This window comes from Drosophila miranda, chromosome 4 (genome assembly GCF_003369915.1).
Source record: "Drosophila miranda strain MSH22 chromosome 4, D.miranda_PacBio2.1, whole genome shotgun sequence".
In the NCBI taxonomy this organism is placed as follows: domain Eukaryota; kingdom Metazoa; phylum Arthropoda; class Insecta; order Diptera; family Drosophilidae; genus Drosophila; species Drosophila miranda.
This window is the reverse complement of record NC_046677.1, coordinates 23,010,842-23,028,583: the sequence shown is the minus strand read 5'-3', so window position 1 is coordinate 23,028,583 and position 17,742 is coordinate 23,010,842. Positions and strand designations below refer to the sequence as shown.

Sequence of the window (17,742 nt, the reverse complement as noted above, 5' to 3'; positions counted from 1 at the left end):
AAAGATTATTATAATACATTATACCTATAATGTATATTAGCCGAGGCGATCTATGCATATTATATCTTTACGTACTATATATGTATTCCATGATCTAGACCAATTTTCTAACAAATCTTCGGTAATAACTTTTACGCGCTTTTGGTTCCCATTTCCGTATAGCTATATACAGATATACCGAAGTTTAGCACTATCAGTAATACAGTGAAGAGATATGATAGCCAATATCGGATTGATGTTATAATGTACCACAGCGGCCTTACTTTGACTTTAATATTAAGTATACATATGTATGATTTATTTTGGTTGTTAAGCTTTATTATCAACTTAGAAAATGTTTAAATTAATTACATAAATTATCGAAATCGAGTATAGTACAGATGACACATTCATTGTTCACTCAACTTAGAGCTACACTAACTGCAAACTGCATCTGCCAACTGCAAACTGCGTATCCGTATGTATTGTACTCGTATTTAGCTACTAGCATAAGTATTTTGTTCCTCTAAGCTAAACAAGATTTAGGACTACATTATAAATTAGACAAATCATTTCGTGCCCTATCGGGGCAGGGCACTCCATGGACATAAAGAATACTATAAATCATTTAGACTACACATACATTTATATTTATATTAATTTATAGACATACTAGTACATAGAAAAGAAGTAGTTAGCGGACTTCACAGCTAACATATGGGGATGCCGCCCGCCTGCCTGCCTGCCTGTTGAAGGAGCTCCTCTAAAGTAAATATTACTTATCATTATAGTCAATTTCCATTAAGCAGACATGTGTGAATGGTGTGTGGAAGGGTTGTTTGTGAGAGGATTGTATGTATAAAGAAAGTATTTATAAAAGTAATGTCTTTCGTATCATGTTTTTTCCGTTTTCAGTGCTTCAATGTGCTCCATCTGCCCGAGGTTTGGTTTTGACTAAGAAATCATCATAAATCTCAAACGTGCAGTAGAAACTACTATAACTTGTGCGGATGGAGGTGTGGTGGTGGTGGTGGGATGCTCAAATTTAGAATTCCTTTAAATTTCCGTTTATTCAAGATTTACTTCTCGCTCTTGAGTGGCACACCCTCCTCCTGGGTGACATCGCTGATCTTCTTGCGCTCTGGTGGATTATTCCACGGCTGCAGCTCACCGGAGCCCAGGACGACAAACACCACTGCTCCAGAGATATATGTGGCCGCCAGTATCCAGAACACAATTTGCCATTGATGGAAGGATTTCTGTTTTTGGGGGATATTCAATTAGTAAACCTAGATCTAGATCCTTAAGAGGAGTTATTTTCTCCACTTACATCATGATAGGTCAGGGCTCCAACCATCCACGTGGACAGGAAACCGCCAAACGAAGACAGCGTATTGGCCAAGCCGAAGATGGTTCCGCCAAAGTTTGGCGCAATATCCAGACCATTGCCCAAATAGCCAGCCGTGACAGCTCCATGGGCGAACAGGGCCAGCGAGAAGATCGTCACAGACCAGGTGGCATCGTAGCCCAGGAAGACTTGCACAATCATCAGCAGACCAGGAGTGACCAGAGCTATAATCAAAGATTTAGAGTTAGTAAACGTTCAGTCAATGGACTTGGCTCAAGGACTCACCAAATGTTGTAAAGAGCTTCCTTGTGGCTGTCGTGCTCAGGGTGCCCTTCTTGCGCAGGTAATCGGCCAGGTAGGATGAGGCCACTGCCATTACATACTTTCCCAGATAGGGGAGCGAGGAGAAGAGGCCGTTCTGCAAAAGATACAAAAGAACCATTTAGCATTCGTGATGTAGCGCTCCCCCCTTTGATAAACCCACCTGCTTGATGTCAAAGTGCAGGATCTGAGACATGAACGTGGGCAGCTGATTGACAACCGTGAAGAAACCAAAGACGGCCAGACCGTGGCAGCTGATGATGGCCCAAACGGCGGGCGAACAGAGCAGCTGGCCCCAGGGCACGTGGCTGGGACGCTTCTTGGAGGTGGATGTGCCGATGGCATCCTCGATCTCGCGTCGCTCCTCGGCGCTGATGCGTGGATGGGTGGCGGGGGTCTCGTAGACAAAGGTGAACCAGCACAGGGACCAAACCAGACCCACGGCTCCCGTCAAATAGAAGACACTGGCCCAGCCAGCGACGGAGATGAGGTAGCCACAGACAGGCATGGTAATGGCCGCTCCCAGCGAGGAAGCTACAAGAAGAAGGCAAGAATAGTTAGCATGGATTCGATGGATTCGGTTGGGTGGTGGACTTACCCATCATATTGGACATGAACTTGGATCGCTCCATGGGTGGTATCCAGACAGCTGCCACCGGATGAATGGCCGGCCAGGAGGCGCCCAACATGAAGCCGAGCACGACACGGACTATGATTAGGACCACGTAGTTGATGTGCGCCGCCAGCGGCGTGATCAAGGTCAACAGACTGGCCCACAGCATGGAATGTCCAAAGACGCGTACACCGCCGATCAGTTCGGCCAGACGGCCGCCGGGCAGCTCCGTGAGGATGTATCCCCAGAAGAAGGAGCCCAGCACGAAGTTGGTCTGGTAGGAATCCCATGGGAAACGCTCCTCAAATACCTCCACACCGTCGGGACTGGAACTGGAACTGTTGCTGGCAGTGGCGTTACCCGTTAGGGTGCTATTGATGGATTCGCTGGCATTTGGCCGCACCATATCCACAATGGCTATGGTGAGGTTCACTCTCAGGGCATAGTTCAGCATAAAGCCCAGCATGGTCAGCAGATTGAGTACTTGGCGACATGATAGATACTCTGAAAGGAAGAGAAGAATATATTAGATTTTGTATAAAATCATTCGGAGGTTCCCAAATACTATAGCGATTGCGGGCAGTCACCTCGTGGCGGCTTGGCTTGTGCGAGTACATAAATAATTCTAATGCTCATTGTCTAGGTCGTCGAAAGGTTAGGTGCTTAAAATTCGCGTGGAATATTCCCAGAGCTTCGAAAACAGGCGACCGGAATTTCTGATAACGATACATTATTTCATTACTTTTGAAACGAAAGTTCTGGGGAATTCTTTAGAATGATCATATAGGTCAAAATTAATTTTCAATCTTTAGTTCCAAGAATGGTAGATGAAAACGGGGACTCCGAGAATCCAAAAGATCTACCTATATCTGACTATAGCAAACTGAACGAACTCATTCCATCACTAAAATGGTGTTCTGTCATTTCGTTTATCATTCGTTAGTTTAGTTATTGGATATGCAAAATCACAGCCTAACCTTATCAGCTCGCTTCCTCTCCATTACAATATCTGATGTAATCCGTTGTTTTCATTACACGATCCACATCTCAGATAAACACATTAATTACATTACCCATGTTAATGAGCCAATAAAAACCCAATGACAATAAACTGTCAATGATGTGACCTCAATAGCATACCGAATTGCACATGAATTTGATTTGAGGATCGAAACGGATCCCTGGGTGTGGGTGCAGCAGCTACATGAGAGACCAATGGACCTGGACTGTCAGTCGCCTGATACAGCTCTGGGCCACAAACAAAAAAACACAAACACAAACATGATGATCATTCTGTGGCCATTAAGCTGCCCCGACTCCCCAGCTCTGAGACTGGCTGTCATTTCGACTTGCGTTTTTGTGGACTGTCATTGGGATCTTCGGATCTTGGCTCTTGGGCGGTTATTAAGTGGCAAAGTGCATTGTTCGGGCAGGGCAAATGCACACAAATCTCGAATACGAATGCCGTTGAACTTCGATGAACCCCAACTTCAATTCGCGATCTTTGGGCCCGAGCGTGTGTATAAATGTATACTCTTAAGCTGTCCGCTTATTAAGTAGTGCCAGTGCCAGGCAGGGCAGGGGATCTGGCAGGGGAAGATAAACTTGCTCAGCTGCACTCCAAACCACTTTCCCATCATCCATAGTTATCAGGTGGAGGAAACGCTATATGTACTATTATCGGGGCCAGTCTATCGCCTGTCTGTTTGGAACACGCCCACCTCATTGATTATTGCCCCAATATCATGTTAATGTCATGCAAAATAGCTTCGGCTCGTCTAGACATGCCATCGACACGTCGACTGGCTGCTAAGCGGCACTCAACTTCTATTCAAATTAGCACTCAGCACAGCCGAAACCGAATCCGAGTCCGAAACCGAAGCATCAAAAAGCGCACACACAAAAATCATTAAAAAATAAAATAAAATCACTAAAAATAGCTAGTCATGTTTGTTATAAATTTTCGATCCCATATAACCAGAAAAACGTGCCCGAAATACACTTCAGAGGAAGCTACCAAAAACTGCAAGGTTTCTTCTTAGACCAGTTTCGCTCGCCAGATCGACAGAGCAGATCGGTTCAGATCGGTTCGGTCGGGAACCAGAGCTATAGCAAATTGTGGATAATGGATAATCAGAGGATCTGTGATTAGCATTCGACTGTATGGTACGTCAGTGGGAAAGTTTAGATCATTAAGAGATATCGCTCTGTTAATTTCTGAGACATGTATTGACACCTGACACAGTGTCTCGAATCAATGCTAATTGCAACGATCGCATATATGTCTCTCGGTCTTTCTGCCATAAGAAAGCGTGTGCCGGAAATTACTATCGCTATATCGATAAAGATCGATTAATACCACAAATGAATATTTGCTAATCAAAAGGCAGTGAAGGAAGTAGGGTAGGGTAGGAGGTAGTGGGTGTGATGTTACAAGAAATTTTCAAATCGATTGAAATGATAGAATTCAAAAAGCATTTATCGATAAGTTCCGTTATTGGATTGCTGAATATCTTTATCGAAACGTTTCAAATTAAAGTCTCATTTAGAAACAACGATAATAATTTAATCAGCCGAAAATCGTATACCTGCCCTAATTCAGGCTAATTCAAGTTATCAAAGATCCACTAAGCACATCTTCCTTCCAAGAATTTAAATGATTGAAACATGAAACAGCTTTGATTAATTGTCGCCTGAAACTGTCTTTTTCTCTTCTCCAAGCGGGGGGCTCTGCTTTTGTTTACCGACAAACTACTACTATTTTTGGAGTTCTGTATATTTTTTGGCGATAAATTATTTTAAGGCTGAGAGCCTGATGTTTACAACCGAAACCTGCCGGTTTCCGACTGCCGGGTCAAGTCGGCGATTTTGACAAAACTCTTCTCGGAATTATAAATTAAACATTTGAGCCGACTCTGTCTCTGGCTCTGTCTCTGAAGTTGCCTCGTGCATAAACTTATTTGATTTTGGTTGGCTTTGGTTTTGCTTTGTTTTTGCACTGATCTTTAGCATTTATGGGCTTTCGTTTGTACTCTACTTGAAACAAGTTCCGTCCCAAGTCTGAGGCAACATAAAAACCCCATCAAAGAACGCCAAAAATTAAAAATAGCTTCGCAAGTAAATAAACGATCAGTGTATTCCTTTTGTTTTTTGGGGGCAAACGTGATACTTAAATTACATTTTTATGGACCCCAGACAGCCAGTGTGAATCCGAAGCGAGAGTTTGTTAAAAGAGAAGTTCGGGTCGGGTTCGGGTTCGTTTTCATTTTCGGGGGAGTTCGAGATGAGAGTTCGTTGATTGCGAAAGAGAATTGAACTTATTTAACTAAATTGCTGCACAATTAACAATATTTAATGAATATATGCATATGTACGCACGGAAAGAATACGGTATGGAAATTTGGCTTTGAAATTATTTCTGAAAGACGCATATCCGGCACTTTTATTTGACGCAAAAGCAATTCTAAGTACATTTTCCAACCGAACATTATATTCGGTTTTTTTTTGTTTTATTTTATTTTATGTTTGCTTTCTATCGGTGTCCGAATCTTCCTTGCTTTACACTTTTTCGGGTCTATTTATAGTGTTCTATCGAACAAATGTGGGCGCTGGGTGCACACCACCAGACCCTCCTCCCTCCCATAATCTCAAATTGTCTACGAATGTCGGTGATCTCTCGGTCCTCTCGCGATTGGTTCCTGACCTTCAAAATTTTGTGCACAATCGCTGGGAAGCCGACAGGGTGACTCGTGGTGAAAGTAAACCGTTGATATCGTCACCAGCCTCGACCGACTCTGATTTATTTTCTCCTCCTCCGGGGTTGGGGGGAGCGTGAACCATGTGATCGGATCAAGGCGGTGGAATGTCCTCAAAGAGCGCGTGGGCGGGCCAGTGGTTTGCCAGAAAATTTTCCATCATTGGAGGCGTCTGACGTTCCTCCTGTTTGTCGTTTTTGCGAAATTCGGAAGAAAATAAAAACTCGAGCAAAGAAAGGCCCGCATCGACGTCACACTTTTCTGTCAAGGTGCCAAGTGGATTTTTTTGAGAGAGAGAAAGAGAAAGAAACGTTGCGAGTGAGTTATGGTGGAAGGCGCGACTGGCTCTAACCAGACACGAGCCCACTCTCCAGATAGTCTGGTATCCATTACACCCACACCCAGACCACAGACCCCATCTAGATCCAGATATTTCCACAATGGGAATGCAATAAACTGTTTGGCAGGCCAGATTAGTCGATTGTTGCACACGTTGCACAGTGCGTCTCGAGGCAGATGTTGGCATGACTAAAAACAGCAGTTCTCCTAATGCTACTATTTCCGATGGAACCATTTTACGGAAAATGCTAGAAAACACTAAAAAAAACATTCCACGATTTGCTTAGAGCTATAGTTTTGTATCGTACTGTACTTGTGGCATTCATGTAAATGTATTGCCCGTATCTATTCTATCATTTGGATGACATTGCCGCCTCGCCTTGCCTTCCAGCAGCAATTATTGGCTTTGTTGTGCTGGCTAACACTGCATTTCCGTTACTAACTGATTTACGGAACTGGCCTCGTCTCGGTTCGATTTGATTCTAATTCCATTCCACCTCTGATTTTTGTGTCTATTTTTGTTTTTGCAACGTTCTGTGGAACTGGATCTACTTGAAGCGAACAATAGCTTGATTAATTGTTGATTTATTGTTGAATTTCTGCGGTGCACTTCAGCTGATGTTTGTCGAAGACACACTTCCGCCCCTGCCCCCGCCCCCGCCCCTGCCCCCTGCCCCATTCCCCATCGCATGGGGCCACGTCGCAGACATCTTGTGTCGTCTGCTTTCTTATCACTTTTGTTGTCTGATTGCGTTTTATTGTTGCTATTAATTGCCCTTTTTGCAGCCATCTCAAGGGTCTCGCCCCTGCATGTCGGGTTTCCCCAGCATTGTCCTAGTTTCGGTCCTTTCACACAGAAATTTTCCATGGAAATTTACAATTGAGTCCCACATTGGGAACTGCATTGCACTTTCCCAGTTCAAAGTGCAGTCTGACGGAGTATGTGTATCATTCAGTGTACAATATATAGATTTACAATGGATTCACGGTCATTCTTCTTACTGATAAGACTTTCCCCCTCCCCCCGATTATGGCGATAAGTCTTTGGAATTTAGTGCAATTGTCTGATGGGTTTATAGTACAGCTGTGTCTGTGGTGTGGCAGGAAATGAGACTCTTTTATTGTTGCAGGTGCAACCAAAGGCAATGGCAGTTGCCAAGGGGAAACTAAGAAAAACCCATGCATTCCATTCGATTAGACACGCATATATATTGATTATTTCTGATATCTGATTATAGATACCCCTGTTTTAAGATCGCTTAGCATCCTTTCCGCTTTGCTGCGTCTAATGAAAGTATCTTCAAGAGTTGTCTGTTCCAATCGCCTCGTGTCTATCTCAGACACGACATGCACGTGCCTGCTAATGAAGAGCTACAGGTTGTAAACAAGTCTGTGTGCCCTCTCGCCCCTCTCCATGTGCCACTATGCATGTGTATAGTTTTTATAGTATAATAAAAAACAAATATAAAAAGGGGCTCGGCTCGTCACATGAACTAAGCGTTTTGTGGGCCCTGCTAGGCATCGGAATTATTGTTATTGGAGCGTTTAAATATTATCAAAATCTATTTCGAAACTATTTCCCGAACTTTGGTACTCTGAAGCCATTAAACAAAGACACGCGTTGCCGTTGCCGTTGCTGTCGCCTTGTCTAAGGACAGATAGGGGGCTTGACTATATAGTAGAGTAAATATTTATATATTATTTCTAGTCCATCAATGGAGGCTGTCTCTGTCGGTCTGTATTATCTCTTCGCTGTTCACTTCTAGGGGCCAATCAGGTTCAAAGCCAGCCAGTCTGAGCTATTCATTTGATTAATTTCGATTCGAATAATGCTAGCCGACGGGCACTGTCATTGAAAATCATAAAAGTGTGCCATGTGGAACGGAAGTGACATGAGAAGCATGAAATTATAAATAAATGTTGGCCGCAAGGTGCATTTTGTACACTGCAAAGTCGAGGCGAAGCCATTAAATGTCGCAGCAAACAACTTCGAAAATTCCAAGAATCGAATTTTACTCAATTAATAACAATTTTGTTTTGCACAAGTACTCTTACATGGTTTTCGTTTTGTTTTGCAAACTGGACCCGACCCCACATCATGACTTAATTAATGAATATTCAGAAAACACAGAGACACAACAATTGAATCGGCTGGGCTGGGCTGGGCTGGTCTGGGGGAGTTTTTTTTTGCCCATAAGTCAACACAATGGAGTGCCAATCATGACACTCATACGAGGGGGTAATACGGGCTACGAGTCTAGTGAACACACTTTGCCATGAAGTGGCAAAAGTTTAATAACAATTTATCGCAAGCTATACATATGTACATATATATTTATTCGAGTATGTACATACTGGAACATTCATTACTCATGTCTGGGCTTAGCTCGATTCTTGCTTGATTAATTCCGTTCTCCAACTGCCGGCGACTGTTGCCGAGGGGTGAATAGCCCTACGGATACAAATTTGAATTCTAATTTGTTCTTCAATTGTAGGGGCTTTACCCACCGACAGACAAGCTCTGATAAGGGCCCTGGAGCCCATTTTGGGAACAATTATTTTCGCTTGATTGTGAAATAGGGGAATGGGAATTATTTTGATGATTTTAAAAGCATTTTCCCATTAACTGAAACATTTATTTATAGCCCTAGTTCATTTGTAATTAGTTTAAAAAATGAAATAGATACTTCATTAAATTGTGATTGAGGGATAATGATATTAAAATGATTTAGCCTCATGTATGGTCTATCGCAACTCATGACCATCTTCTATGGTTCCACATCACATAGCACCTTAATATCCCCCAATCAAGTCCTTCATTTTTTATAATTCCCTTTTCTTAGGAACACTTACAAACCTTCAGCTATAAAACCAATTACAATGCTAAACCACTCAAAAAAAGGTCATATAAATCGTTTTATGAATCACATCCATCTATACTATCCCATATATACTCGTAAGCCCCGATAACTGGGGCGTGGGTGTTAATTGCACGACGGTGTTTGTCCAACAATTGACTCTAATCGAAATGCACTTTTATTTTGTTTTTACTATATGCAAATGAAATATGCATTGTGTCTAGAGGGGAATCACACTTTAATTAGCAGCAATTATTGTCAACAACCTCGTCATATTAACACGTACCTTCCGATAGTGCGATATTCGATGGTGGGGGTAATATAGAGCCAGACAAACCCTTTATGACACTCAATTTCGCATTGAATCCCAAGAAAAAGGAGTTTTATTAAAAACGTAGCATACCCATTGATATTTGTGGATCTAAATGGCTTCAAAAGAGGAATTCTCATACAGGTTTCAGATAAGGCGCGATCCCATAGACTTCTGGCCACCTCCATCTCCACCTCCCCTGACCGATCCGCTTGTTTGGCCGTGCTAATTGGCAGATTTGATTTTCGGTTAGAGCCCTGGGGCTTATCGCGCGGGTCGTCATAATGTGCACTGGGGCATACGATGATGCCGCCCGCTTGGCCAGACACCGACACCGACAACGTGCCCCCCCCTTCACTCCTCGCTGTCTGGGGCTGCGTCTGCGACTAAAGTGCTAAATAGCTTAAAAGTACGAATTAAATAGTAAACACGCGGATGACAGTCGCTGATAGGCTATTAAAAATGTGCCTTAATCGAGTCAATAATTGTACAGAAATGTACTCAAAATTTAGTCCATGAACTAAACTTTCCACAAAGAAAAAGTCTGTCTGTGTATGACCATTGATTGAAAGAGAGAGAGAGAGAGAGAGAGAGAAAGAGACCCCAACTAACGTGTTTAGTTAGCGTGACTGTGCTAATATGTTTGCATATTTTATGGGCTCCTTGAAAATGTCATAACAATGGCGTCATAAGGTCGTCCAACTGCGTAGTCAAGGTGTCGCCAGTTGTGGGCGTCGTCGTCCCTATCGATGACACCAGAACCAAAGTCGAGGAGTGTCAGGTCACGCGAGGGATTTCAGGGTGTCAGGGATATCGTGGCTAGGGATATCGTGGGATGGAGTGTAGAAGCATACGAATGTCTTCTCGAATTTGATAAATATATATGTATGTTTGTGTCGAAGATTCATAAACCACAAAGTCTGTAGTCGTTGAGCAGAAACTATAGTAGAAGAACAGAGGCCAGAAAGATCTTCAATAGGCAAAGTCGGAAACTACGCAGTAGAGTAGTCCGTTATTCTTTCAACTCGTATTTGCTGAGAGCGTGGCCTGATAGCGAATAAGGGTCGTCTCAGCCGAGAGATAGAGAAGGAAGATCAAAAAGGATAAGGAGCAATCCAATCAATAGGCTTTGTTTTGCTCATCTCAGGAACGGAACCAATTGATTTGTAACCTCAATTCAACTTGTCTCATTGACACCAATCAAACTGTACTGTAAGGAACTGCACTGAACCTAATCAATTTGTTTATTTTAACTGAGTTTCAATGCGTGCGCGATGTTTCAATTGAACCTCAGATACCATTGACCATCATGGTGGCGCGCCCTATTCTGGGGAGCTCTCATGCGGTTATTGCTGTTGCTGTTTTTATTGCTGTTGTTATCTAGAAGAGCAGAAAAAAAGGGGCCCGGCTCGGCTCTACTCCACTCGGTCCGGTTGGATTCGCTTGGGCTTTCTGGCATTTTCGATGTGCCCCAGAGTTTGGTTTGTAAGTAAGTTGATATGCCAGCCCATTGGTATAGTGACAGACCACATAGCAGAACTGAGTACTTTTTATGGGTGATATCAATGTTTTTCCTTCCACTTACCTCTGACTCTGTGAAGGCCTCCTTTCTCCGTGTTGGACATGACGGCGCTGCCGACGCTCTGCAAGTGGAAATGTACCAGGAATGAGCAAGCCTTTTCAAATTAGAGACAACAGATATCACAAAGTTGACATTGATAAAGATCTAACAAATAGATATTAATGGTCTGAAAGTTAATGAAGCTTTTTCCGGAGTCAACTCACGGTTTGTCCCCTCCTATCGCTTATCTTATCTAATCGCCCTCGTCTCGTGTTTTGTACCTGAACGTGCCCACGAAGAACTCACGGCGCCAGTCCCACAAAAAACTGCGTACTACATACATATATGGGACATTGTCTGTCCCGTGACTTAAGGTGCATAATTATATCACACTGACTGGCGCGTTAGCGTTAGCTCATTCATAACTAACCGAATTCCCTGGTTCTTTCTTTCTTATCTGCCTGCTCGTTCCATTATCATCGTCTGAGCGTCTTCAAATGCCGCCGCCATACGGACATACAGCCAGAAATTGGAATGCTAAATATAATGGGACCCCAACACGCACTTAACCACAGACAGCAGAGAACCAGAGGTTCTCAGAGCGTTTCCCATGCCAAGTGTCTACAAGAAGAGAGTGTCGCTGCTCATTTCTTTTGTTCTATTCGACATCTACTGGCGCCGCCATAAATTATTGAACCATCAGTCGGAGGAAATTCGTCAGCTCTACGAAACGAGTACTCTATGTGATTTCTGCATGCTAATTCCCACTAGACTGTAGACGGGACACGTGTATGCAGGTCTGTGCATATCAATAAGTCAGCCAGCCCCTAGCAGGCTTAGAAGCTTAGTGCAATCAATTAGCTTTAACTGCGGCTTGTTTAATGACTGAACTGTCCAATTTGTTGGGCAAATATTTGCTGACGTCTATGGGCAACAACATAAAATGCAAGGAATCTAGTTTCAGTTTCATCGTGCCGAAAATTATATACCCTTGAAGTTTAGGGGAGCATTTATAATCAGTTTTGAAACCATTATTTGGTCTTATACAATCCTGCTGATTCAGATTTATTACCTGCCTAAATATGAAAGAAGACTGTATATGACAGGTAGGCGACTGTTTTGATTGGTATCCCGATCCTCCAAACTGAGTAAACCCACTGCAAGGGTATAAGACCCATATGTGTTACATACATATATGTATTTTCCTTCATGACACACCAAATTATTGTCCTTGCTTGGGGTGACATGATGATTAGCCTTGCCTTTGCATGTTGCCATGTTATTAACTGAATGAAATGAAAAGCGGCATCTGACAGCGAGAAAATGTGCGTCTGACTTGGTCATTGACTATATACGACTTCTATATGTTTATATGCTCATCTACGTCATCTTCCGACTCTACTTATTTCGATTCCTATGTGCAATACATACGCCAAAATCAGGCAATGCCGCCATAACGCGCGACTTTTCTCGCGGCTTCCCCTGGCGGCCTGAGGCGGTGGAGGAGGTCAGCATCGTATCGCGTATCGGGTAAATGTACTTATAAAAGCAATTATAGCCTAACCAACCAAAAATGTTAGTCATGGAAAAGCCTATGTCTATTTTTATAGAACATGTAATTGCTATTAACAGTGTATACATTTATATAGATACATATGTATGTTCTTGTTTTTTCGATTGAACACTTCCTGAAACACGTATTGATTTCAGCGCTTGTTTATCTCAAATATGTTTGTGTATTTTCTATTGCTTGTGATGATGCTTTAATTATTTCCCCCAAAACAGTTTCCCACATATGGAAATAGTTTTAGAATTACAAAAACATTATCTTATTTTTAACTTCTGCATAAATTATGGAAACATGATTAATCTTGATAGCACTGTACACATTTAAATCTAACAAATCTTAAAGCTAATTAAAACTTCAGTCATTGTAACACACAAAACAAATCCTGAATGTATTAGCAACAATTTTCATTAGATATTGAGAGCACATTGAGAAGAAACCCACCTTGCAATTGTAAATGGAAGTTGTTTATGGCAAATTATATAATTTGTTCAGCAAATCAGCGATTAACAATCTGATCTGTATCTGAATATAATTATATTTACAGCGCGATTTGCATAAAAACCGACACACAACAAAACGGTGTCCGCGTCAGAATCGACTATGAAATGCACGTGCACTATATGTTATATGTTTTTCTTTTGTAAAAGTTTGAAAACACTTTTTCGAGAGAATGTTTGACACCACAAAAACCGAAATGAATCACACACGCACACTCCGGTAAACGAAACGGATTTGGAGTATGGGACAGACAGCTGTTGATTATTTTTGAAACAGTAACTTTTGGCGCATGCGCAGACACTTTTAGATTTCGAATACGGAGTCGAATCGCCTGCTGCCTGCTGCTGTTGCTCTTGGCTGGCTGGCTGGCTGGCTGGCTGGCTGCTGTGTTCACTCGGAGCGTTGGAAGTGAACTGAAAATGCTGCTTGCGCGGCAGCGGCTTTTTCTTTGCTTTGCTCGGCGCTCAGCGAAACAGCGGACGGACAGAGCAGCGGCGTCGTTGGACGACGACGACGTCGACGACGACAAAGTTGTCAGGCCGTTGGCGCTCCGATGGGTTCGTTTACAGTGGGGCTCTTGCGTTGCGTTGGGGCCTCTGCTGACGTCGACGTCCACGTAGCGTCGCGGCGCTGCTGGTGGCGCTGTCGTCACTCTTGTTGTTGTTCGTGGGATACAAAACTCAAATTCTTGCGCCGTTTATTTTATTTTTACGCTGTACCTTATTTTTTTCGTCTGCTCTTCGCTGCTGTTACGGGGCCCCTGTGATTGCTTCTCTCTCCTTCTCCGTTTCTCTCTCCTTTACCTTACTTTCTCAATGCGCCTGACTTCGATTTCTTAGCTGTATAGTAATGATAATTATCCAGATGTGGTCTCAGCAGATCGATCGGATTGTATAATTAACGACATGAAAGGAAGGCTAGTTTCGGGGCCGAAGCTTTGGATACCCTTGCAGCCCGATCGTTCCTTTGGCAGCACCATATGATATAGTGATTTAATCTGGGGCTTTCCTTATTCATATTTATATACTTGTAGGAGAGATCTTAAAATAGTTCGCATGACAGGACTAAAACGCCCTCGTAGCCTCTTACGAGGATCTGCTTCGTGCTATCCATAATTCGCCCTCGCTCGTCCTTGCTTTGCGCTCTCGGGTGTTGAATGTTGTTTCGGAATTCGACCTCGCTCCTTTTTGCTCTGTCTAGGGATCGCAGGCTAAACCCAGCCCACATATATCCTTTTACTACTGTACATGCAAGCCCCCACTTGCTGAAACAATGAAAGTTTAATTACCATTAGGAAAATATACATAACAGGCAGAAAATCATATGGAGAAACGGGTCCAACGCTCCACCAGACTGGGCCGAGCCGAGACATGCAAGCGGTCGTCGAAGATGGGACAGAACTTCTCGGGGAACTTAGTCTGCAGGCACTTGATGACCGTGCCAGTGAGATAGTAGCGCGGCGGCCAGCGGCACTCGCAGGGCGGAATGCAGACCGTGCAGACCTTCTCCATGGCGTTCCATTTGCTCCGGGTCAATGTCAGCTGTGGTGTCAGGACGTTGAGACGCCAGGGCAGGCGCAGATCACGCTCGGTCCAGTTACAGTCGCAGGGCGGAATGCAGACCTTGCACATGACATCCTCCGGATGTATCTCCGGTGGCTCCACTGGCAGGGCCTTCTTGCACTTGTACAGGTTGAAGCGCGGTATCATGCCGATAAGCTCGGTGTAGTTGTGCTCCCGCTCGCGGCGCAGCCACAGGTACAGCAGATCCCAGTGGTTCAGGTTCTTGGAACGCTCGCGTATCAGCTGCATGCGTCGATACAAGTCTGAGCGACGCACTTCATCGTAGTTGACTCCCGTCTGGGTGTGGAACAGCAAGTAAAGCTCATTCGGGTTCTCGTCGGGCAGGCTGATGCTGCGCGAGAACTTGGCCAGCTCGAAGTGGAACAGCATCCGGATGCCGTACGTTATATGTCGAATATGATCAAAGTCCTTGATGTTCATCGCCGACAACGCGCAGGCGTCGACGAGCAGCAGTTTTCGGCCCCAAATCATGTTAACGCGAAAAGTGTTCTAGAACATTTGTAGACAATAGATCAATCAATCCGTAACGATTGGTTGTACCGGTGACCTACCATATATTCGGGATAGCCATATCGCTTGATCCAGCGCCTTACATCCATGTCATCCCACTCAAAGATCGATGGAATCGGTAGCTTATCCACCACATTGACGCATAGCTCCACGAGGGAAGCCGGCGAGGCACGGAACTGAATGGGAACATCGTTTAGATCGATCTTCGGACGACCCTTGAGGAACTCGTTGCGTCGAAACTTGGTGGGCGGCACTCCGGTGGGTACCTTCTTCTTGATATTCTTCACCAGGAACTTGGTGTCCGCAATCCCGTACAGATACGGCATCTTTCGTCAGCCCTAAATTTGGTTCACTATCCGATATGTGTATAAAAAGATCAGAATACGAAAAAGTATTTCCACACACATCAACCAAAAAAAATATAGATTACTGTGATTGAGTCTGGAATTTGTTTCTAGTCAATGGGAAACGGCTCACGATCCAGAGGCACTTCCTCGTCATTAGAGATCATCAGGCAGCGGGTTTTAGACATTCGGCAATACTCTACTCAGGCCCTGGCAGGGTTCATGTTTCCATTTCATTTTGCCATTATGCTTTGAGCGCTACTTCGTAAACAAGCCGGCAGAATCTGGCAATATCTGAACGGAACCAGAAGCAGAGCCAGGTAGAGGCCAGGAGAAGCCGACTTAGAACCAAGTACCGTGTGTGGTTAAAACATCTGTCCGTCAATCAGCGCATGCCAAAAGTGATATATTGTTACGAGTATACGAGTATTGGTAATACACAATAGATCGGTTGTCCCGGCTCATAACGGTCCGGGGCCGGTCAGGTACTCGGCTGCTGCTAGCCATGTGCTGATGTTGTGCTTGTCAAAACATGGTCAAGGGCAACAACAACGCCATCAGTACATAATACGTACTGTATGGTATGTACATATGTATGTACATCTGTATATACAAATATCTCAAAACCGAATTTTGTTTTTTGATTTTTTGGGTTGTTTATGAACCCCCGCGAAATGAAACGAAATCGCTTTGGGGCAACTGACTGGCGGCTGATTCATCCGTACAACAGTTCACGTGACAGCCATATTGGAGGTGATTTTTATTTAAACACGTTTTCATGCCTTTTCGGTTTTTCATTTTGTTGTATTTATTTATTCTGTTCGGCAATCAAGCAAAACCCAATAAACCTCATCAGGTTCATTTAGGCGAACGCTTACCTTCATTAACATATGCCCGTCAATTTTTTTTACACATGTTTTTGTTTCTTTTCTTTTATTTTTGCAACAGTTTTTCGCCGTAAACTTCGATGACACTTCCCCCAATCTATCTATGTTGCTTTTTTGGAATCTTCAATTAGTTCTGTTTGCGCATGTTTTTATCACGAAATGTCGATATTCGGAACTAAACACTTGACACATTGTCCCCAGAAGATGGCGTTGGGCGAGGCGATAGGCGTGGCTTTGTTCACAGACCTATAATTTCAGCCCGTTCTGAATGGTGATAAATGTATAATTAACAATTTCCCTGCATCAACGGTCGCTCTCTAGGCAATTAAAATTATTGTTTTTCTGCGGGTACAATAACTGTGAAGGGATCTCTGAGGGGATGAATGCACCATTAACTGATTAGAATTTCATAAGACAAAAGAATAGTTAACCTCAATAGATCGACGCTTCCAGTCGTTTCTATTGCGAAGACATACCATTTTATCCAAATATTTACTGAAGAGCGTTAACCAGAATGACAGAACTAGAATCTTCTAGGATTTTACTTCTAAACGCGACTCATCCTGGATGGACTGGAGCTACTGATCCTTGTGGCTTTTGGATATATGTACATATTTTATATCTTTACAATTTTAGAGTGAAAGCCGAATGTTTCAGTTGGATATTTATGGAAAAAAATTGCCGAAAATTAACGCTTTGGTGGTAGAACACAAAAACCTGCAACAAGATTAAGTACATATCTGTATTGGATCATCTTCTATTATTATTATTATTATATTATAGCTATGACCTTGCAGAAGGTGGAATGAATTTGTACTCCCCCGTAGAGTGCCCCACTAGGGCACGTGCGACGTTGATCCGCTATGATCCGCGAGCCAGACGTCATTCGATACCTATGACGCGATCGGAGACCAATTGTCAGGAAGGTATACTGATACAGTACTTCAAAACGATTTCAAGTCTCATAAGTGTACACAAGGTAATTTAATAGGATATATTTTAAATGTTTGTTGGCAATAAAAACAGATCGGATAACAGATAATAGTTTCGGACGAAAAACTACCAGAAAGACTTCTGGGATTTTTGAGATTTCCAGAAAGTCGCACAAAGATCTGTTGTCAAAACGATGCTGTCATATCTCACATTACTATATCTCTAAACTGTGGAGTTCTGCAATACAAAAAATATTTGCAAATCCAACAAAAAGCGTAACAAGAACCGCAGCCAGACAGCCCCAACATCTTTTCAGTCATTTCACTTTCGTTG

The 17,742-nt window shown here is 43.2% G+C and overlaps 2 protein-coding genes across 3 annotated transcripts; both read right to left on the bottom strand.

Moving 5' to 3' along the window:
* Positions 1 to 291: 291 nt before the first annotated feature.
* LOC108163077 (sialin) lies at positions 292 to 13,560 on the bottom strand. Of its 2 annotated transcripts, XM_017298156.2 has the most exons (7): positions 13,096 to 13,560; positions 11,109 to 11,166; positions 2,247 to 2,765; positions 1,812 to 2,182; positions 1,613 to 1,745; positions 1,310 to 1,551; positions 292 to 1,238 (listed from the first exon to the last, which is right to left on the bottom strand). In XM_017298156.2, the coding sequence occupies exons 2-7, from the start codon at positions 11,146 to 11,148 to the stop codon at positions 1,059 to 1,061; spliced, it is 1,485 nt and encodes a 494-aa protein (XP_017153645.1). In that variant the 5' UTR covers positions 11,149 to 11,166; positions 13,096 to 13,560; the 3' UTR covers positions 292 to 1,058. The 2 variants fall into 2 exon arrangements, with proteins under 2 accessions (XP_017153645.1, XP_017153646.1); XM_017298157.1 differs by lacking the exon at positions 13,096 to 13,560 and having other exon boundaries at positions 11,109 to 11,199.
* Positions 13,561 to 13,890: 330 nt separating this feature from the next.
* On the bottom strand, positions 13,891 to 15,673 carry LOC108163078. Its single transcript, XM_017298158.2, has 2 exons — positions 15,287 to 15,673; positions 13,891 to 15,224 (listed from the first exon to the last, which is right to left on the bottom strand). Exons 1-2 carry the CDS (start codon positions 15,569 to 15,571, stop codon positions 14,472 to 14,474), a joined length of 1,038 nt encoding a protein of 345 aa, XP_017153647.1. The 5' UTR covers positions 15,572 to 15,673; the 3' UTR covers positions 13,891 to 14,471.
* Positions 15,674 to 17,742: the final 2,069 nt, after the last annotated feature.

Excerpts from the sequence above, each read along its gene's own strand:
- LOC108163077 (XM_017298156.2), bottom strand. The coding sequence starts at position 11,148 with ATGTCCAACACGGAGAAAGGAGGCCTTCACAGAGTCAGAG. Across the intron at positions 2,183-2,246 it reads GTTCATGTCCAATATGATGG|CTTCCTCGCTGGGAGCGGCC; the intron begins GTAAGTCCACCA and ends TTCTTCTTGTAG. Across the intron at positions 1,746-1,811 it reads TGCACTTTGACATCAAGCAG|AACGGCCTCTTCTCCTCGCT; the intron begins GTGGGTTTATCA and ends TATCTTTTGCAG.
- LOC108163078 (XM_017298158.2), bottom strand. The coding sequence starts at position 15,571 with ATGCCGTATCTGTACGGGATTGCGGACACCAAGTTCCTGGTGAAGAAT. Across the intron at positions 15,225-15,286 it reads ATGGCTATCCCGAATATATG|AACACTTTTCGCGTTAACAT; the intron begins GTAGGTCACCGG and ends CAAATGTTCTAG.